Source organism: Echinops telfairi, unplaced genomic scaffold (assembly GCF_000313985.2).
Source record: "Echinops telfairi isolate 266 unplaced genomic scaffold, ASM31398v2 ScPeMD7_7417;HRSCAF=8455, whole genome shotgun sequence".
Taxonomy (NCBI): Eukaryota; Metazoa; Chordata; class Mammalia; order Afrosoricida; family Tenrecidae; genus Echinops; species Echinops telfairi.
The window spans coordinates 7,085,834-7,105,939 of NW_022111317.1; the positions used below are offsets into that span (position 1 = coordinate 7,085,834).

At 47.0% G+C, this 20,106-nt stretch overlaps 1 protein-coding gene across 3 annotated transcripts in view; it reads right to left on the bottom strand.

The window, feature by feature from the left end:
• Positions 1–13,879, bottom strand: part of RTN3 (reticulon 3) — a 63,062-nt gene extending 49,183 nt beyond the window's left edge. For 2 of the 3 annotated variants that reach the window (XM_013007435.2, XM_045297205.1), the window contains exon 1: positions 13,582–13,836. In XM_013007435.2, the coding sequence (XP_012862889.1) occupies positions 13,582–13,723 (142 nt within the window). In that variant the 5' untranslated portion in view covers positions 13,724–13,836. Of the gene's footprint in view, positions 1–13,581 lie in introns of all 3 variants that reach the window. The other variant, XM_045297206.1, reaches the window with a different exon arrangement.
• Positions 13,880–20,106: the final 6,227 nt, after the last annotated feature.

Genomic DNA, 20,106 nt, shown 5'->3' on the forward strand with positions numbered 1-20,106 from the left:
TACCCGGCCCTGTGGGTTTCCGAGACTGCCACTCTTTATGGGAGTCGAAAGCCTCCTCTCTCTCACGGATCAGCTGGAGGTATCGCATTGTTGGCTTTGTGCATCTCAACGTCGGAACCACTGTGCCACCAAGGCTTTTGTGCGGTGGAAAGGAAATCAATTAGCAGTGAGTCTTTTTAATGCTCATTAACTGTTGGAGCATGGTCACACAGCGGTGAACATTTGCCTGCTACTTGTAAGGTAGCTCGTTGCTCTGGAAAGAACGCCGTGGCAATGTTTCTGTGAAGATGTCTAGCCTTGAAAATGTTAGGGACAGCTGTCCGGGGTGGGGTGGGGGGCACTGGGAGTCGGAATGGACTCAAAGGCGATGGGTTTGGGGTTCTGTTGGGAAACTCCCCTCTTCATTAGCTGGATTTCATTAGTTCTTCCTGTGTCCTTTTCATGCTCCAGGCCCTCACCCAGGCCCCGTCACAGCTGGCCGCCACTCTTCCTTGGCACCATGCGGTTCCTTGACTTTCCTTGGTTTTTAAGATGCTGACAGCTGTGAGGAGGGCAGGTCACATATTTTGTAGTGCCCCACCCGCCCCCAACACCCACACACGTGGGCTTGTCTGAAGTTTTCCTCCTGGTTAGAGTGCCGTTGGGGAGCAATAATACAGAGGTGATGAACTGCTGTCACATCAGACATCATTAGACCTTGTTGCTGAAAGTGATAACTTCGGTCCCCTGGCTGAGTACACACCTGCCAGGTTTGCCCATTGGAGTTACTTCCTTGTACCCTTCCATGCTGTACTTTGGAAGCAAGTCACTAAACATAGCCCAAACTTCAGGAACAGGAAATTAGGCAGCACATCCTCGAAGGGGGAGAATGCAAACTGGCAGGTTGGTTTTCAATGGACTTATTTTAGTCTAACCAGGAGTTCTACTTGTGCAAAGGGCACAAAATGAGAACAGTGAATAGAGGCAAAATGGATTGTGTAACCAGGATACTAGCTCCGAAGATTTCAAAAATCCAACTTTAAAAATAGTACATTTATAACAACACTGAGTATGAGAAAGAAGAAAACGTTCTGAAATGGTTTGGTAAAAGCGCACAACTCTTCTTAACACAACTATTAAGTTGTAATGATGTGTGAATTATATGACAATAAATCCAGTTTTTTAAAAGTAGTATATTTGCCTTTAGGAATGTCTTGCTCTTTTCCAAATACTGCTGTGTATGAACCTAATCAAAATCTCAGATTCTGTGAGGCATAAAAGGAAAGTTAAATTTATTCTGGCATACTGTCTAATCTGGAAGCATTAGACTAGCCTACCACTGAGTCTTTATTGGAAGTCTCTAACGTGCCCAAATGTGGCATTTGTATGGCTATAAAAAGAGTCTTCTGGGTTAAAGCCATTAGTAGAAAATACCGACGAGGGTCTAGAAGTAAAGATAATAAGAGAAAACTAAAAAAGGGCACACCCACTGCCCACAAGTAGATTCTGACTTAGTGATTCTATAGGACAAGGAGGGCTGTCCTTTTGGGTTTCCCAGACTGTACATTGTTCTGGGAGCAAGCCGCTTCGGCTTTCTCCTGAGGAGAGGCTGGTGGGTTTAGACAACTGACCTTCAGGCCAGTGCTCCAACATGTAACCCACTATGCCACCAAGGTTCCTTCTTAGAAGAGAAGGCATCCTGACACATAAGGTATATTTAGGACAGGAAGAATTTACGAGAAAACCTCTTCCCCAAGCACCTGAGTGGGCATTATCAGTTTCTACAGGGCTATATTTCTGCAAAATCTAAATTCCACTTTTAATACTCACCTGGTACTAACTTGACGTTTATGACCTGATTTCAGAGTTCATGAACTTTCCAAAAGTATGCAATACTTTGCTATATTCGTTTTTCTGGGATGAGTTTCTTCATTCCTTCAGTTCGTCGGTCACCCATTAGCACTTATCAGAAACCTATTATTATTATGAGTCAAGGGCTTATTTTCATTTCTTGGGTTACAACATCACTGTGAATGAAACCAGTAAGGGCTCTACTTTCATTCTTTCCAACATCTGTGAAAATGTTTCATCCCAGGTACTACTCAGGTAGTAGAGATAGAGTGCCGAATATAACAGGAAATCCCCCCCTCTCACTGTGATAGAATTTAATATTCTTGTGGGGAAGACAAATAATAAATATAACCGAGTCAAACCAAATCAGAGATATGACATCAAGCGACAAGAGAAACAGAGCAGGGAGGGCCTATGGTGGTGTTGTCAATTGCCACTCAGTCTCTTACTGACCCTTAGGTTTTGATCTTGATTGTCAGGCCTGTCTGACAAAGCCCCCACCCACACCCACCCCAGGCAGATTTGAATCACCACTTTTTGGCTGGCAAACGAGAGGGTGGCCTGGTGAAAGTGACAACAGAACAACTAGAGGTGAGGACGTGCACGGTGTCAAGAGGGAAGGATGTTCCAGGTGGAGTGAATGATAAATGAGGAGACCCTGATGGGGAAGTGGGGAGAAAGGGGTATTCCTGTTATGAACAGGCGCAGGGAGGCCTGCGTGGCTGAGGCAGAGTGGACAAGGGTATCACAGGGCATCCTAAGCCCTCCACAGACCCCTACACTTGAGTATGATGAGAAGCCACTGGAACATTTTACTGGTAACAGCGATGGGATTGGACTTACATCTTCACACGCTCCCCCCAGTTCTTGTGAGGTGCAAAGGCCTTGAGGGAGATTGGGAGGAAGCAAGGAGACCAGCCAGGAGGCATTTCCCACCATCAGGAGAGCTATGATGACATCCTGGCCCAGGGTAGCAGCAGAGAGAAGTTGAAAGAGTTGGTCAGAAGACAGAATACAAGAATTTGTGTGAGGATGTACAAGAAGGCTGCAAAAAGTTCGTGAAAGTATGGAATGAGAAGATTGTGGAATTCTCCCATGAACGTTGTGAAGCCCTCTCATTAAAGGGGTAGAGGAGTCAAGCATGACTCAAAGCTTTTTGACTTTGGTCAAAGATGGAAGGCACTGCCATTTACTGAACTGGGGAAAACAGGGGTGGGGTGGCAAGAACAAATTTAATGGAAAAACCAGAAGTTTGGGCGTGGACAGGGTAAGGTTAGGATATCTATTACACATGGAGACTGAAGATGACCTTACAAAACACAAGCCTGGGTGTTACACATGAGAATAATGAGTGCAGAGGGAGAAGTTCCAAGTGGCAAGCCTTGCGGCACTCCAATCTTCTGAAGTTGGGGAGATAAAAAAGAACCAGCAACAAGCTATCTCAAGATTAAGTGAATCACAGCATTAGAAATTGGACAAGTGGTTGCCAGGGGGTAAGGGGGTCCAGAATGACTGCTTTTAACTGGTGGGGGTTCTCTTTATGGAGTGCTGAAACTGTTCTGAAATTAACAAGTGGTACTGGTTGGACAGCCTTGTGAAAACAACTGTATATACTTTCTGATAGTTAATTGTATGATATATAAGCTATCACCGCCCTGACCACACCCTCCTAAAAAAACCAATGGAAAGAAGGTGTGGCCGCCATTAAGAGAGGAGGAAAGTCAAGAGAATGAGATACAAAGAAAGGGAAATGAAAATGGTGCTCCAAGGAGGAAGAAGCAATTGCTTATACAGTTGATTTGAAAGCTGCGGATGGAGAAGTGACCACTGGATTTAATCATTTGCAAAAGCATGGCGAACTGGACAGGTGTTTCAGAACAGCAGTGGAAGCAAAGGGCACCTGCCTTAGGAACCAAGAACCAGAAATGACAAGTTTTTAAGTTAACTGATCACTGAACTCAAGGGTAAATAAACGAGTCCCAGACTCACTCCACGTTTTTATTTATTTATTTCCCCACATTGTAAAGAGAGGTGGTGTGTATGTGTGAACACCAGAAGCTGTGTAAAGCAGAAACGTGCCAGAGGAAGGAACTCAAATATTGCCCATTACTGGAGAGTGATAGGAAAGGAGTAAGATTATACCCGAGCCTACCAAAGGCAAACACCCGGAGAGCCTGAGAAAGCCCAGGCAGCCCCGCTGTGATGTGGCCTCGCAGGGTTCATGGTCTATTGGGAAGACAGCTGTACTAAGCCCATAATCCCCGAGTCCATCCCCAGTCACTAAACTTTGGGCTCATCAGTCCATCTCTTTGAGCCTGACTCTGCAGTTGCAAAATAAGGCTTCCAGCAGGCCTGAGATCAGATACAGTAGTTAAGCATTCAGATAAACATAACACTAGTCTCCAACCCAGTGGAGCCTCAGGAGAGATAAGTGATGCTTTCATTTCCCACAGCAACCAACAAAGGGACTCCATGTATGTGCAAACATTTGGAGAACTGAGCTAATGTATGGATACAACAGTTTAAGCCCCCAAACAATGCACAAGAATAATATATCACATGTTTTGAGAATGATGATGGCAACAAATGTGCTTGACACAATAGATGAACCTATGGATTGTGATAAGCATTGTGCGAGCCCCCAATAAATTGATTTTAAAAAAAAGAATAAAGTATCATCAAGATCAATTCTATCTACACCTTATATGTAAATGGAAACCAGTTTAGTGTTGAAATGCTTTTCAGGTAACAAGCTAAAAGGAAAGTTGTACTAATTTTGCTTAAAAAACAAAACAAAAAAACCCCCAGCTTTCCAACATATCCTTTAATATAGCCTTAAGTTGAGCGAGTTAATCTGCTAGAGAAGAACAATGTCCCAAAGCTTCCATTTCTCCTCGTGAGGAAATGGTGATGTGCTTGGAAAACCAAACTCATGCATGTCTATCTAGATAAGATAGGCTAGATGAACAATCTGGAGGAGAAAACAACGGACCGATTCTGGGGGACATAGGAGAGGGGGGGGGGGGGAAGAGGTGGTGTTGACCAACCCAGGGACAGGGGAGCAACAAGTGACCCAAAATTAGTGACAAGGAGGGTGTGAGAGGCCTGGTAGGGATTCAGAAAAGGCAATTTAACCAAGATAAATTACTGAAATTAATGAAGGCTGAGCATGATAGTGGGACAAGAGGAAAGTAAAAGGAAACAGAGGAAAGAACTAAGCGCCAAAGAGTATTTATAGAGGTCTAAATACAGGCATGTACACATGTAAATATATTTATATAGGATGGTAGGGAAATAGATCTATGTGCACATATTTATAGGTTTAGTATTAAGGTAGCAGATGGACACTGGACCTCCACTCCAGTACTTACTCAATGCAAGAACACTCAGTTCTATTAAATTGGCATTCCATGATGCACACTGAAGACAAATGTGTGCATAAGCAAATGTGGTGAAGAAAGCTGATGGTGCGTCTGGGGTCTTATGCAGATAAATAAGGGGCCATCTAGCTCAGAAGCAACAAAGCCCACATGGAAGAAGCACACCAGCCTGTGTGATCATGAGGTGTCAAAGGGATCAGGTATCAGGCATCAAAGAACAAAAAATCATATCATTGTAAATGAGGGTGAGTGCAGAGTGGAGACCCAAAGCCCATCTGTCGGCAACTGAACACCCCCTTACAGAAGGGTCATGGGGAGGAGATGAGCCAGTCAGAGTGCAGGGTAGCAACGATGAAACATACAACTTTCCTCTAGTTCTTGAATATTTCCTCCCCCCACTATCATGATCCCAATTCTACCTTACAAGTCTGGCTAGACCAGAGGATGCACACTGGTACAGATAGGAACTGGAAACACAGGGAATCCAGGACGGATGATCCCTTCAGGACCAATGGTGTGAATGACGATACTGGGAGGGTGGGTTGGAAAGGGGGAACCGATGACAAGGATCTATATGTGACCCACTCCCTTGGGAACAGACAACAGAAAAGTGGGTGAAGACTTTGGACAGTGCAAGATATGACAAAATAATCATTTACAAATTATCAAGGGTTCATGAGGGAGGGGGGAGCGGGGAGGGGGGGGGAATGAGGAGCTGATATCAAGGGCTCAAGTAGAAAGAAAATGTTTTGAGAATGATGATGGGAACAAATGTACAGATGTGCTTGACACAGTGGATGGATGGATGGATTGTGATAAGGGCTGTAGGAACCCCCAATAAAATGACTGAAAAAGAAAACCCAACTCACTGCCCTGAGTCCATGCACAGCGACCTATGTGGTGCTATGCAGACCGCAAATCTTTACTGGAATAGACAGCCTCGTCCTTCTCCCACAAAGCAGCTGGTGGGGTCTGAACCTCCTATCTCGCTAATATTAGCAGTCTGATGCTTACCCGGCAGCATAACCAGGGCTCCTGACGTACTGAGAGGAAGAAATACATCAGTGAACTGGGAAAAAAAAATTTACTTGAAAATTTAAAAGATCCACACATAAGTAGTGCCATTTACTGACAATTGACCCCCCCAACCCATGCCCCTAAAAATTAAATGAACAGCAAAACCCTAGGCTGTATCCAGAGATTGTCATCTCTGAGGTTGCAATATTAGAGTAACACATCTTACATAAGTCACATGATGCAATCACAAGCAAGACTATAACTACACTAACTAAGCATACTTCCTTCAAACATCCATAAGGTCACTCATGGCTCAAAACTAATTTTAAATTATTCACTGTAACAAATGAGTAAAATAAAAGGTAAGTCCGTTTCCTAGGAAACTTCAAAATGAGTTGATTTTACGAACTTGGTCACCTGACCTAAAAAGTTTTACTATGAAACAGATAATATATTTCACAAGTCTATTCTTTAGGGGTTTTGAATTCATTATCAACAATAAAGTTGAACATAAACCATAATAAGGTCAGTACATACAACCCCAAAATATTTATGCTGCAAAATCTATCGCCAAGAGCTTTTGTAATTCTGCTTAGAATGACTACAGCAATACGTCCTAGGATATACAGATGGAGAAGTGCTTTTCTATACAACAGCCTCTTGACTCATACCAAAACCATGTTTCTAATGACTTACCACCAAATGCTTCGTTACCAAGCATGAATTAACAAGCGCTGGACATGCAGCACGTTAGGCAGGTGACTACTGACTTCTCAGGACTCGGGGTCACTGGCTCACTGGCAGAAGGCAACACAAGCAAGGATGCTGGTTTCATTTTGCTTACAGATCGTTTGTAAAATCCCACAAGACAACAATTCTGACATGACATCCTTCCCAGCAACATCATGAATAAACCACCAAGATATTTTAATTTAGGGCTAAATTGTGTCTGTTAAAGATATGTAGGCTAGGCTGGTTAATCTGATCAGAGTGCTTAAATTACCTGTGAATTGGACTCTAAGAGAGAGCACAGTGAAATAAACATCATATTCTGGAGGAATAAAAACCACCCAGGTCGATGGGCATGTGGGGACCAGGCGCATGGCCATGCCTGTGTTTTCCTCTGCTCTGGCCCCACTGATGGGAAGAGTTCCTTAATAAACCATGGCTTTTACTCAGTATGAAGTGGGAAACTTTTAAGTGTACTAATGTGTCAGACAAGCCATCTCCACATCACCCATGCACAGTCCCATGCCTCTCTCAACAAACTGAGCGAGAGGGGGGCAGCCTAAAGACATTAGTGTGCGTGTCACACTGAAACAACTGCCTCACTTTGGGGAAGAAAAGGAAACCAGATTTTCCTTTATTTCAAGAAGATTGTGATTTCTTGTTTTTAATTCAGCCAGCAATTTTTTAACAATAGAAGCACAAACAGTGGAACCTGTGCACGGCTGCATCACACAGAAGGTGCTATTCACTGGAAGTCAGGACTTCTGGCACCAAGCAAATTTACTGTGGCCACATGGCTAATGTCCATTGTATTCTTTCCCCACGGATGGCAATGTGGACCACTAGGCATGTACTATCAGCAAAGCAGTGCTGGCGTCACTAGGTGTGTTTTCTGATTTAAGCTTCATGCCAATTTAGAGGCAGGTCCCATTATCACTCTCATTTTGAGAGTTAAGAAAAGTTGAGGCCTAGGCTAAATTTGCACAACGCCACACAATTATTGAGAGTACCAGGATTCAAGCTGAATGTCTGGGGGGCTCAGATCTGGGGTCTTTACCCCGGTGCTATTCTGCCACTGCTAATGTGACAAATAGAACGCCTGGATGATCTCAATGCTGGACAGGTGGTCAGATTCCTTTAAAGGTACCCGCCAGAAATGAAAATCCCATACACTGACACGCCAGAATTGTGTGTGGTGGAACCAAAACAAAGGCACAGAACGATTACATTTCATTAGAGGAAAAAAATAATAATTAATTGCCCATACTGCTTTAGATTTGAACAAATTTCTGGGGCAGATGCAAGAAATGGAGCTTTATTCTGGTTTCATAATTTCATGGCAATAATAAAAAATGGTCTACGGCAAGTTATAGTTTCAGTATTTTACAGTGAAAATTAAGACATGTTTACAATTCAAACAATATGCACGTTATCTATTCTTGATGAGAAGTAAAGCTAAGTCTCATTTAGAGGGGGAAAAAATAGAAGTCCAGGAAATATTTAAGCCCCAGAATTTTTTTTCCAATCATTTTATTGGGCGCTGGTACAACTCTTACCACAATCCATCCATCCATCCATTGTGTCAAGCACATTTGTACATTTGTTGCCATCACCAGTCTCAAAACATTTGCTTTCTACTTTAGCCCTTGGTATCACCTCCTCATTTCCCCCCCTACCTCCCTGCCCCACTTCCCTCATGAACCCTCGATAATTTATAAATTGTTTTTATTTTGTCATGTCTTACACTGTCTGCCATCTCCCTTCACCCACTTTTCTGTTGTCCGTTCCCCAGGGAGGGGGTTATATGTAGATTCTTGTAATCAGTTCCCCCTTTCTACCCCACCTTCCCTCCACCCTCCCGGCATCGCCACTCTCACCATTGGTCCTGAAGGGATCATCTGCCCTGGATTCCCTGTGTTTCCAGTTCCTATCTGTACCAAGTGTATATCCTCTGGTCTAGCCATATTTGTAAGGTAGAATTGGGATCATGATAGTGGGAGGGAAGAAGCATTAAAGAACTAGAAGAAAGTTGTATGTTTCATCGTTGCTCCCCTGCACCCTGACTGGCTCGTCTCTTCCCCATGACCCTTCTGTAAGGGGATGTCCAGTTGCCTACAGATGGGCTTTGGGTCTCCACTCTGCACTCCCCCTCATGCACAATGATATCTAATTTTTTGTTCCTTGATGCCTGATACCTGATCCCTTCGACACCTCAGGATCATGCAGGCTGGTGTGCTTCCTCCATGTGGGCTTTGTTGCTTCTGAGCTAGATGGCTGCATGTTTACCTTCAGTTTTCTTCACCACATTTGTTTATTAAGCCTCAGATTTCTGCCTTTCAAGCCTTAAGTTTTCTTCAAAGGTAGAAAGCTGGGAAGCAACCTGGCCCTTGCCCTTCTCCTCCAGGGATACTGAGCTGCTGGTTGTGCGAGTCCCCCAGGCACTGTATTGGAGAGTGCCCCCACCCATTCTCTTTAGTTATAAACCAGAAAAACAACCCCAGACTCAATTTTGATTTATGGCAACCCTTATTTGACTGGGTAGGACTGCGCCTGTGGGTTTCCGAGACGGTAACTCTATAGGAATAAAAAGCCCCATCTTTCCCCTTCAAAGCAGTTGGTGGTTTCGAACTACTATCCTTCCGGTTAGCGGTTAGCAGCCCAATGTGTAAACCACCATGCCACAGGCCTCTATATATGAGCCAGCATTTTTAAAATGCTCAGCAGCACAGACTATCAAGACAGTTTTCTATAGGACATCAAGCAACTACGTATGTTTCTGCTTTCACTTAGGCTTTGAAAGGCTCTAAAGCCCAGAGGAGCTGGGTGAAGAGCCTGACCCCGAAGGTTGGCAGCAACACTCTGGTAGGGTTTTTCGGGGTCCATTTTAATTGTTACATTTTGGAATTAGAGCTGGCATGCATTTTCAGAATGCAGAAGACAAGACATTTTCTACAGGAGGTAGAGAAACCATTTTGCAAGTCAGTTGGGCTTCTGCGATGAACTAACTAAATGCTGTCGTATCTTAGGGTCAACTTTTATATTCAAGTAGGGATCTGACAAATGAAAATCCGGCACTGGGTTCACCGTGTTATAATACCGGCCCACAATGCACTGCTAGACTGTATGGCAGAGCATCGAGCCAGTTCACTTCGTGGGGGTTACTTTTCAGCTCTTAGGTATGATGATCATGCAACAAATTCTTGGCAAGAACTATTACATACCAGGCATAGTCCTATGTGCCCCAGGTGACAATCAGAGTGTGAACAGTAGATCCAAGAAATAATTCTGTAATAAAATTTTATTACAAAATAATGGATGAGGGAGGCAGAGCAAAATAGAAGAACCCAGCACAAGGCTGGATATATTGCCCAGCTGCCGGGGGACGAATAACAAAAATGTGGGTGAAGGGAGAATGGACAGTGTAAGTCATGAAATAACAACAATAATACGTAATTGATCAAGGATCCACAAAAGTGGGAGGGGATGGGGAAAAAAGGAGCTGACCAAGGGCTCAAGTTTTGGAAATGTTGATGGCAACATATGTACAATTATGCTTAATATCATTCAATAATGGATTGTTATACGATTTGTACGAGCCCCCCCCCAACAAAACGATTTTAAAAAAAATGGAACCACATTGAAGTATTTAATAGTATGGGGGAAATGTAAAGAAAAAAACATGCAGTTGGGATAACACTTTACAAATTCGACTACAATTTGTAACATGTCACTTCAGCATCCTTTCCAGCATCATAGAGAATGAAAATAAAAATAAGCAAAGGTAAAGCCAATAATAAATAAAGTTGTGAGAAAACCTAAACCAAGCCCATTGCCACTGAGTCGATTCCGACTCAGAGTGACCCTATAGGATAGAAAAAAACTGCCCTACAAGGGTTCCAAGAATTTACAGAAGCACAAAGATTGCCATATCGTCCTCCTGAGGAGTTAGTTAATGGGCTCCAACCTTTTGGCTAGCAGCCAAGCACTCAACAAACCGTGACAGGGGTAAACGATCATCAGATTCATTCGCCAAACAGATCAGACCTTAGATATGCATTCCTGAGTTAGGATTTGCCTGTTGGGGTTTGTATATGTGTATACCCATCCATGAACAAAGCACTTTCCCGTCACTGCACCAGGAAGGGGGCCAGTTTTTCTTTAAACGACGCATTAACTCTAGCTCACTGCCATTGCGCAGAGGCAGACTCGGGGCAACCCTATAGGACAGGGTAGATAGAACTGCCCCTGTGGGCTTCTGTGGCTGCTACTCTTTACTGGAGCGAAAAAGCCTAGTCTTTCTGCGGAGGAGCGGCTGGTGGTTTTGAACTGCTGCCCTTGTTCACAACTCAATTCTGTAACCCGCTACACCATATTGGGGAGGGAGTGGAGAGAAGAAGCTGATCCAACATTTGCCAGCAAATGCTAGGACTGGATTTTACTGCCTGCTACATAAGTGACTGCTCCTCAGTCACATCGTTTCAGCTTTCATTTTCAATGTGCTACATTATTAGTACAGATGTCTATTTTCTTGATGACCGTGAGCCCTAAAACCCACTGCCATTGAGCAGTGCAGACTCATAGCAACCCTATAGGACAGGGTAGAACGGACCCTGTGAGGTCCTCAGACTGTCACTCTTTCCCTGGAGTAGGAGAACATTCCTCTTTCTCCCGCAGAGCCTGCTGGTGGTTACAAACTGCTGACCTTTCTGATCCCAACCCAAGGCACAACCACTACACCACAGGGGCCAAATCAAATACTGGAGGGGGGGGTGGGGTTTAAGAAAACCCCAAAGGCATGCTCAAAAGGGTCAAAGATTGAGCTGTGCTAGCTAAGTCCAAATATCACATTGGTTTTATAAGGGAGTTGTTCATCTGGATCTTTGCCCAAACCAAAAAAAACAAACTCACTGCCATAGAGTTGATGCCGATTCACAGCAACCCTTTACAGAAGGCAGGGTAGAACCACCCCCGTGCTTTTCTAAGACTCCGACTCCTCTTTACAGGATAGAAAGCCCCATCTTCTGGTGGCTGGTGGTTTTGAACCATAGGCTTTGAGGTTAGCAGCCCAATGCACAACCACTACACCACCTGGGCTCCTGAGCATCTTTGCCCAGAGACACAAAAATGTGGAGGAGCAATCCGGGTGAGGGAAAGGAAGCCAGGGTTCCAAATGTGCTGCCTCGCTGCTCGGACAGCTAGCTAACCTGGGTCTGCAGGGTCTTCCATCCTAACCATGGAGGGCAAAGCCATGGGAAGGCTTAGAACAGGTGGACACCCACAGTCGACATTGTCCTTCAAACTAAACCCGGATACGGTATGTTCTTTCCAACCATCAGCCCGAGACTGGCCCAGGAGACAACGAAGCATTTTCAAATCTTAATAAAAATCGTTTACCATCGCGAACTGGAGAGCTAGATGACCCGCACTGGCCTTAGCATATGGCCCTTTCTTTCACAAGGCGCTTTTGTGTGTGTGTAATTCAGACTCAGTTCCTTTAAGAACTACCACCTGCCTGCTGCTCATGCTGCAATTTCCCCCCCCTCCACAAGGCGTATCTGCAGTGCAGATACCGCGCCAGGGGAGCCTGCCAGCCAGCTCCCCGCAGCAGGCAGACGTCGATACAATGGAAACTAAAGGCGGCCTGCAGCTTCCCTCGAGGCTTTCTCCGCCAAGGGAGGGGAGAGGGGGTTCAACCAGCTCTCGCTTTGTCTGGATGTCTCCCCTTCCCCCGCTTTTTGGCTGCAAACGCCCCCTTTTGTTCCGCTGCGATCACTAACAGCCCACAAAAGATACGAAATCGGAACGTACTGGACGGCCTCGCCCGGCTCCCTATTTCTTAACCTTCTAGAATATTAGCGACCGGTTGCATGCGCCCACCCCCACGCCGCGCCCCAGCGGAGCAGGCCGGGCGGCAGAGGCCGCCGCGCATCCATCTTGGCCCATCCGCAACTCCCTCCCCAAATCTTTTTCGGGGGGGGGGGGGGGGGGTGGTCTCAGCATGGCTTGGCCCCCCCTCTCGGAGCCCTTGAAAACTCGCGCCTGTCCCCCAAATGTTAAAAAGGCACAGAAAAGCAGCCTAGGAGCAGGTTCACTCCCTCCCCCTCCCCAGAAGCTACTAGGAAAAAAAAACATCGACGACTCCCATGCATGCTGGATTATGACACCTGTCTGCAATCTGCAATGCACCCCTGCCACCACCATGTCCCTGTAACGCGTCACCCCGTATTGCTCCGTCCCCCAGCCTACCTCGATCTTCTTCCCAGCCTGGGTCCCTCTAGCCCCCGACCCCCTGGGCTAAGCCCACCCCGCGCAGAGGATGGCGCTTCCGAATCCCCCAACTCGGTTCGGCTCCCGCCCTCGCAACCCACCCGCCACCAGCCGGGTCTTGGCGTTAACGCCCACTCCCTAGAAGCCCTCCCAGCCCCCAACCTGTTTCCCCGCACACCCCGTTATTTCCTCACCGTTTGCTCGACCTTACTGCCCTTCCCCCTCTGCACGTTTCCCAAACGCGCGTCCCCCGGGGCCGGAGCCCTCCCGCAGCCCCGGCTAATTTCCGGGTCCGCGCCCCCTGCGCCCCACGCCCCGAGAGCCCCCTCCCCGGCGGGGCGCCCCGGGCTCCCCTTACCCGCACAGGACGAGTCGCAGCTCTTCCCCTCTAGGGCGGGGCTGGCTCCTGGGCTCCCGCCGCCGCCCGGCGCGGAGGGCTCGGCCCCGGAGGACGACGACGAGACGGACGGAGACTGAGTGGCCGCCGACGGCTCCGCCATGGCTGCGCGAGCAAGGACGGGACAGAGGGTGAAGAGAGACGCGGGGCGGGAGCGAGGGAGGGGAAGTCGAATAATTGCGCAGGTGGGGCTCTGGAGAGGCTTCACTGCTGCTCCGGGGACGGACTCCGACTGACTGACTGACTGACTGACTCAGCCGAGCCGAGCGGGAGGGCTGGAGCGGGAGCGCGCAGGCGCACAAAGGGCCCTAGAGCGTGCGGAGGGGGCGGCTCGCGGCCGCGCGAGACGCCCAGCGGCCCAGGGCGCAGGCGCAGAAACTGTCCCTCGGCTCCCCCTGCGAGGAAGGCGGGGCCAAACCGCGGTTCGCGCCGGAGCGGCTGGTGCCGGGGGCTAGACGCAGGGGGCGTGTCCGTGCGCCAAGCCCCGCCCACGTCGGCCGCCGAAGCGGGCTGCGGGCTGCGGGCGCGTGCTGCGGGGTGGGGGGAGCCCTGCGAATTAATGATTCCTCGTCTCTATTTATGTCAATGCTTTAGGGCCGGCAATTGGTGTCTTTTTTAATAAGAGAAGTTTCTTTTTGCTTTCCTTGAGGGGGGAAATACCTCTTCCATGCATTCCAGAGCCCATATCTTTTGTTGGATGCATTTCCTCCCAAGGCAAGATGGAAATGTGAAAATCATGGTGTTGAGGAGGCCCGGCCTGCAGGGTGTTGCGTGACTTTCTCTGGAAGTGTCGTAATAGCTCCTCACCACGCCGCACACAAGGCAGGGCTGGCGTTTGGAAGGCTGGGGAGGTCCTGTGCAGAGTGGAACGTCATTACTCATTCTGTTCACATCGCAGTGCAGCCAACCAGCCTGCTTCTTATTCTTACCTCGTTACTGTCCCCACAGAGGGGTCCACCTTGAGCCTTAAGCCTGTGCTTTCCTCCGCATAGGCTCTCAGATAGAGAAGACGTATATTGAAGGGGAAAGGCTGGCTTGGTGAGGAAAGGAGACAATGGGAGGTAAGAACATCCTGGTGTGGTTATGGGGGTTGGTAAGCTATTAGACACCCAGAACTTGGCACAACCTACGCATCAGTGAGTTTCACTCATCACCTTAAAGGGGTCCTTAGCAATATATTTGAGACCAGACAGCTAGCATACACGGGCTTTTTTTGGGGTTATTTTTAAATGTTTCTTCTTTTCCCCTAGATCTGGGTAAAATGATTTGCAAGGTGCATCATCCTTTTAAAAGTGAGACCACTGGATCCTGGAAATCATAAAAACCTAGGCTGTTGCCGTTGTTATTGCTAAAGCAGCAATCAATGACCTGAAGGGCAATTGCAGGATCGGCAGATTCTGTAAAGATGCAAGCTCATGGAGGAGGATGAAGTCAGCACGGTCACAGCCACAGAGGAGGGGGGGCAGGAAAGCGATCAGGCCAGTGGAAATCTTCTAGAACACTCAGTGGACTCCACCTGCCCTTGACAGTTTTTTAAGGTCAGGTAAAACCCTGACAGGAGGATAAAACAAAATAAAACAAAAAAACGTGTGGCTGTTGCACAGCCCTAAAAAAGGCACAGAAGAATCTTTCCCAAAATAACTCTGCAGCAAGTCTCTTAGGCTGATCCTTAAGGCATCAGTTGATAATGCGGCAGCCAACTGCCCCTTAGCTGGCAAAGGGAAATACAAGCCGATCTGATAATCAAGCTGGTTGTGGAGCCGCAATGACAAATGAATAAACAACCTGTGTCATCAGGTGCTGGGAAATGGATGACGCTGGTTCTTACCAGTGATCACAATCTGGGAACCCAGGGGTTGCAAAGAGAAAACGCTGCCACATCATTCCAACTCGTAGCCACCCTGCAAAGAACAGAGGAGAACTGATCCTTAGGATTTCCGGTAGTGTAAGTCTTTGGGGGAATAGACAGCCTCATCTTTCTATATGAGTGGAGTGACTGCTGGTTTTGGACCCCTAACCTTGTGCTTAGCCTACCACATCACCAGGACTCCTGGGTTGGCAAGAAGGCTCATTTTCATGGTATTTGGAAGCAGAGAGGCGGGGGTGGGGGGCCGCGGAGGGGTTGCCATAGGTCAATTGGGACTCACAGCAGCCCCTACATAACAGAGTAGAACTGCCCCACGGGATTTCCAAGACTGTAAGTCTTTAGGGCAGCAGTCCTCAACCTGTGGGTCTCGACCCCTTTGGAGGTCGGTTCACAGGGGTCGCCCGATTCATCACAGTAGCAAAATGACAGTTAGGAAGTAGCAACGAAACTAATGTTCTGGTTGGGGGGTCACCACCACATGAGGAACTGTATGAAAGGGTCGAGGCATGAGGAAGGTTGAGAACCACTGCGTTAGGGGCTAACATATCCTACTGTGGAGAGCTGGTGGGTTCACAACAGGGACCTTCGGGTTGGCATCTGAGTGCTAAACCACCTGTCACTGGGCGAGGGCCCACAAGAAGCAGAGAACATAAACTAAAAATCAAGACTATGATGTGTTTACGGTAGCTTCTCCAGACCTTTCCAAAACCAAACTCGCTGCCATGGAGTCAAGTCAGTGCTGACTCAAATTGGCCTCCTGTGGGTTTCTGAGCCTGTACCTGTTTGCTGGAGTAGAAAGCCCAGCCTTCTTCCCGAGGAGCTGCTGGTGGTTTTGAACTGCAGACCATGAGGATCAAAGCCCAACTAGTAACCACTACACAATCAGGGTTCCAAAGAGGTGTGTTTTTTTGTTTTGTTCTACAATGGTGCCCTTGTGGGAGATCCAATTGCTGAAGCTGTCTCTACTTCCTGCTTTCTTGCTGCACCTGCCAACTTCCCTGAGACTGATTCCTGCTCCTCGGGAATTTGTGCATACAATGTGTCTCACTGATCTTAATCAGTCTCCTGCCGTGTGCATCACAGTATCCTGGGCACTTAGGAGGGATCTAAAACTATGCTGCTCTGTCTTCAATGAGCTTGCAAGCTGCTTGGGGGCTTGGAACATAACATAAAGCTAACTAATTTCCTCACTACCACCAAGTCAATTCTGACTCATCGTGAGTCTGTAGGGCAGGGTAGGATTGCTCCTGTGGGTTTCCAAGAGTGTAACTCTTTACTAAAGTAGAAAGCCTGCTCTTTCTCCCGCAGCACGTCTGGTGGTTTTGAACTGCTGACTGTGCAGTTAGCAGCCCAGCTCATAACCATTGTGCCATCAGAGCTCCCTACATAAGGTTAAATAGGACAAATGAAATAAAACTCAGAACAAGCCCCAGACAACACATGGTGCTATGGCTGTGTGGCGAGGGTGTGCATTACTAGCTACTGTTTGGTTTCCAGGAAACTTTAGGGGATATTTTTGGTTCAAGGTGTCAATGTGATCTCAGGGCAGTGGTTTCAGGGGTTGATCCGGCTTCTGTGGCTCCAGAAAGTTTAGAGTCTATGAGAATTTAAAATTGTTCTATGTCTCCCCGCACCCTCACCCCCCTCCTTTGATCAGGAGTCTTCTATATAACCAGATGGGATTTTTAAGATATTTCCTGGATCATAACCATTCCTTTGGTCCCTATGCTGCTCGTTAGGTGTTCCTCAGTCACTTTCAATCCACAGCGACCGAATGCTCTCACAATGAAATCGTGACTCGGGTATGACCAGGCGGCACTCTTAGAGAACTCGAAAGAGGAAAAATGTATTAGCCAGGGACCCAGAGGAGCTGAATGTTCCGTAAGATCTGGGCCCTGAATGTTGGGTGGGCGTAGCATTTATACTTTATCTGCAAGAGCAAGGTCACAAAAGGAGCAAGGCCGCAGAATCAGAATAGGCAGGGGTTTCTAGTACAGACAAGGTCTTTAGTTCAGGAGGAAGGGGGTCCTGGGATGGGTGCGTTCTAGGAATGAGGAAGTACGTGGGGTGAGCCAGTGCACTGGGTGTCTTTTCCAAAGGTTAAAATTCCCTATTAGGATTTCCCTTGCAATGCAACAGCGTAAAACTGTCCTATAGGGTTTCCTGCACTGTCCTCTTTATTGGACCAGACCACTAACTAGCTCTTTCTTTTATCCAAGTGCTAGGTGGATTCGAACTGCCAACCTTTGTGCCAAGTGCTTAACTGTTGTGCCACCAGGGATCCTTCTGGACCTTTTCCAAAAATTCCACATGCCATTGAGTTGATGCTGACTCTAGGACAGAATAGAACTGTTCCTTTGGGGTTTCCCAGGCTTTAAATCTTTTTTTTTCATCATTTTATTGGGAGCTCTTACAGATATCATAACATTCCATAGTTCAATCACATCAAGCAGTATTGTCCATTTGCTACCATGGTTTCAAAACATTTCTGAGGCTGTAAATCTTGATAGGAGTAGACAGTCTCATCTTTCTCTGAATGAGCAGCCAGTGGATTTGAACCACTGGTCTTGTGGTTTGCAGCTCAGTGCATGCACCCCATGTGCCACCAACGCCCCTTCTCTGATCCTTTAACGACTGGCATTACACAATGGATATCTCATCTCGGCTTATTGCTCATCTGAGTCCATTTGACGCATGAACAAATTAAGACACAGATGTTGAAATGTTGCCCGAGGATGTTAATATCCCAGCCTGCCCCTTCCTTGGGACAAAGACGGGGTTTTCTATTCCTATCATGAGTTACAGCATCAGAAATGCACAGGAAATGTAAGGCTTCTCAATTTGGTACCTCGGATTTGGGCTTTGCATTTACACCGAAGCCTGTTTTGTAATCCAAGTGGGTTTTTATGAAGTACAGAGCCAGTGTCAGGTTCTACAGTCTCAAGGGTTTTACAACTGGGCACAAGCAACCTCATGGAAAAGAGTACCCACACTTGTGGAACTGGTGTGTGTGTGTGTATGAATCCCAGGGACTGAGGGGCTGAGGGAGTTAGGTAGGGGCAGGAGTGTGTGGAGTGTGGGGCACAAGAGGGCAATAGAAGCTGTGGGCCCCGAGTAGGCCCAGAGTGGGTACATGTGCACCCAAATGGGGGAGGAAGACCCTCACCCTTCCCTGCCACTAGGAGCAGGGTTAGAGAGCCTGCTCCCACCTTTATTCTGGCCCACCCCCTGACTGGGGGAATGTGTGGTTGAAGGTATTGGTTGACCCCATTGGCTGGGTTGATCTCACCAGGGTGATGTCATGAGCCTGGACCTCATTTGGATTGCTCAGGTGTACTTCCCACCTGGCTCAAAGGCTAGAGTGTGAGCACACTCAGTTTAGGGGGCTCTTCTTGGTGTCTAATGGTCGCCTGATTTCTTCCCAACCTCCTCAATGGGGGCCTTTGCAGGCATGGGAAGAACAATGCCCTGTCCCTAAATCTAGCTAACTAACAGAACCAATCCTAGTCTGTCCGGTAGGGTCGCCATGAGTCATGAATCTGCATCGAGTCCATGGTAGTGAGTTTGGGTTTGGGTTTCTTTCCTAGTACCAGAACTACTGCTGAAAGACCAATCCTGCAAGTAGACGATAGGGAAGAACGCCAAGCTGGGTCCCAACATGGTCATAGCAAGTGATAAGGACTCCCTCCGCTGTTTACCTCCCCACTGGAGTTCCCGAAGGATGACAATGTCTTGTGCACGGTCAGGGCATTAACACCTAGCACAGTGCTCTGCTCCTTGGTTTTGGAAAGCTTTGGAATCTGAGTCACTGTGAATGCTTATTGCAGAAAACAATTTTGCTATTTTTAGGCTTCATAAAAATCTGAGTGTCTTTTTTATGACTTTATTTTTGCTTGTCCAGAATGAATAGAATGTTTTGGGCACTAGCCCACACTGTCATCAAGACCAAATGCATCTCATTTAACCTCCCACATCTGTGATGTGGGTCTTTGAATTAGTTTGCAGATGATGAAACAGGTCCAGAGAGGTTAAGTAACTTATCCAAAGCTGCACAGCTAGTGAGCAGTGGAGCCAGAGTTCATTGCCAAGTCATTTTGACCCCAAAGCATGTGGGTTTTGCTGCTCAAACTTATCATTGCATTTAGTTCTGAACCACAAAGAAGGCTCCAGCCATACTATTTCACTCTAAAGAACCCTGGTAATGTAGTGGTTATGCATTGGACTACAATCCTCAAAGTATGCAGTTCGAGACCACCAGTCGCTTGTTGGGCAAAAGACAGGGCTTTCTACTCCCATAAAGAGTCTTGGAAACTCACAAGACAGTTCTATCCTGTATTATTGGTTGCTATGAGTCTTCACTGATGTGATGGCAGTGATTTGGGTTTAAAGAGAACCTTTGTTAAATCTTAAATAGGTCAAGGACAAGATAACTAGCGACATCTAATCTGGACGAGGGAGACCATCAGCCCAAGGTCATGTGTCCAAAGGTTTGCTGAGACACAGCTTTTTAAAAAAATTTCTTTCTTTTTTAACATTTTATTAGGGGCTCATACAACTGTTATCCCAATCCATACACACATCAATTGTGTAAAGCGCATTTGTACATCGTTTCTCAAAAC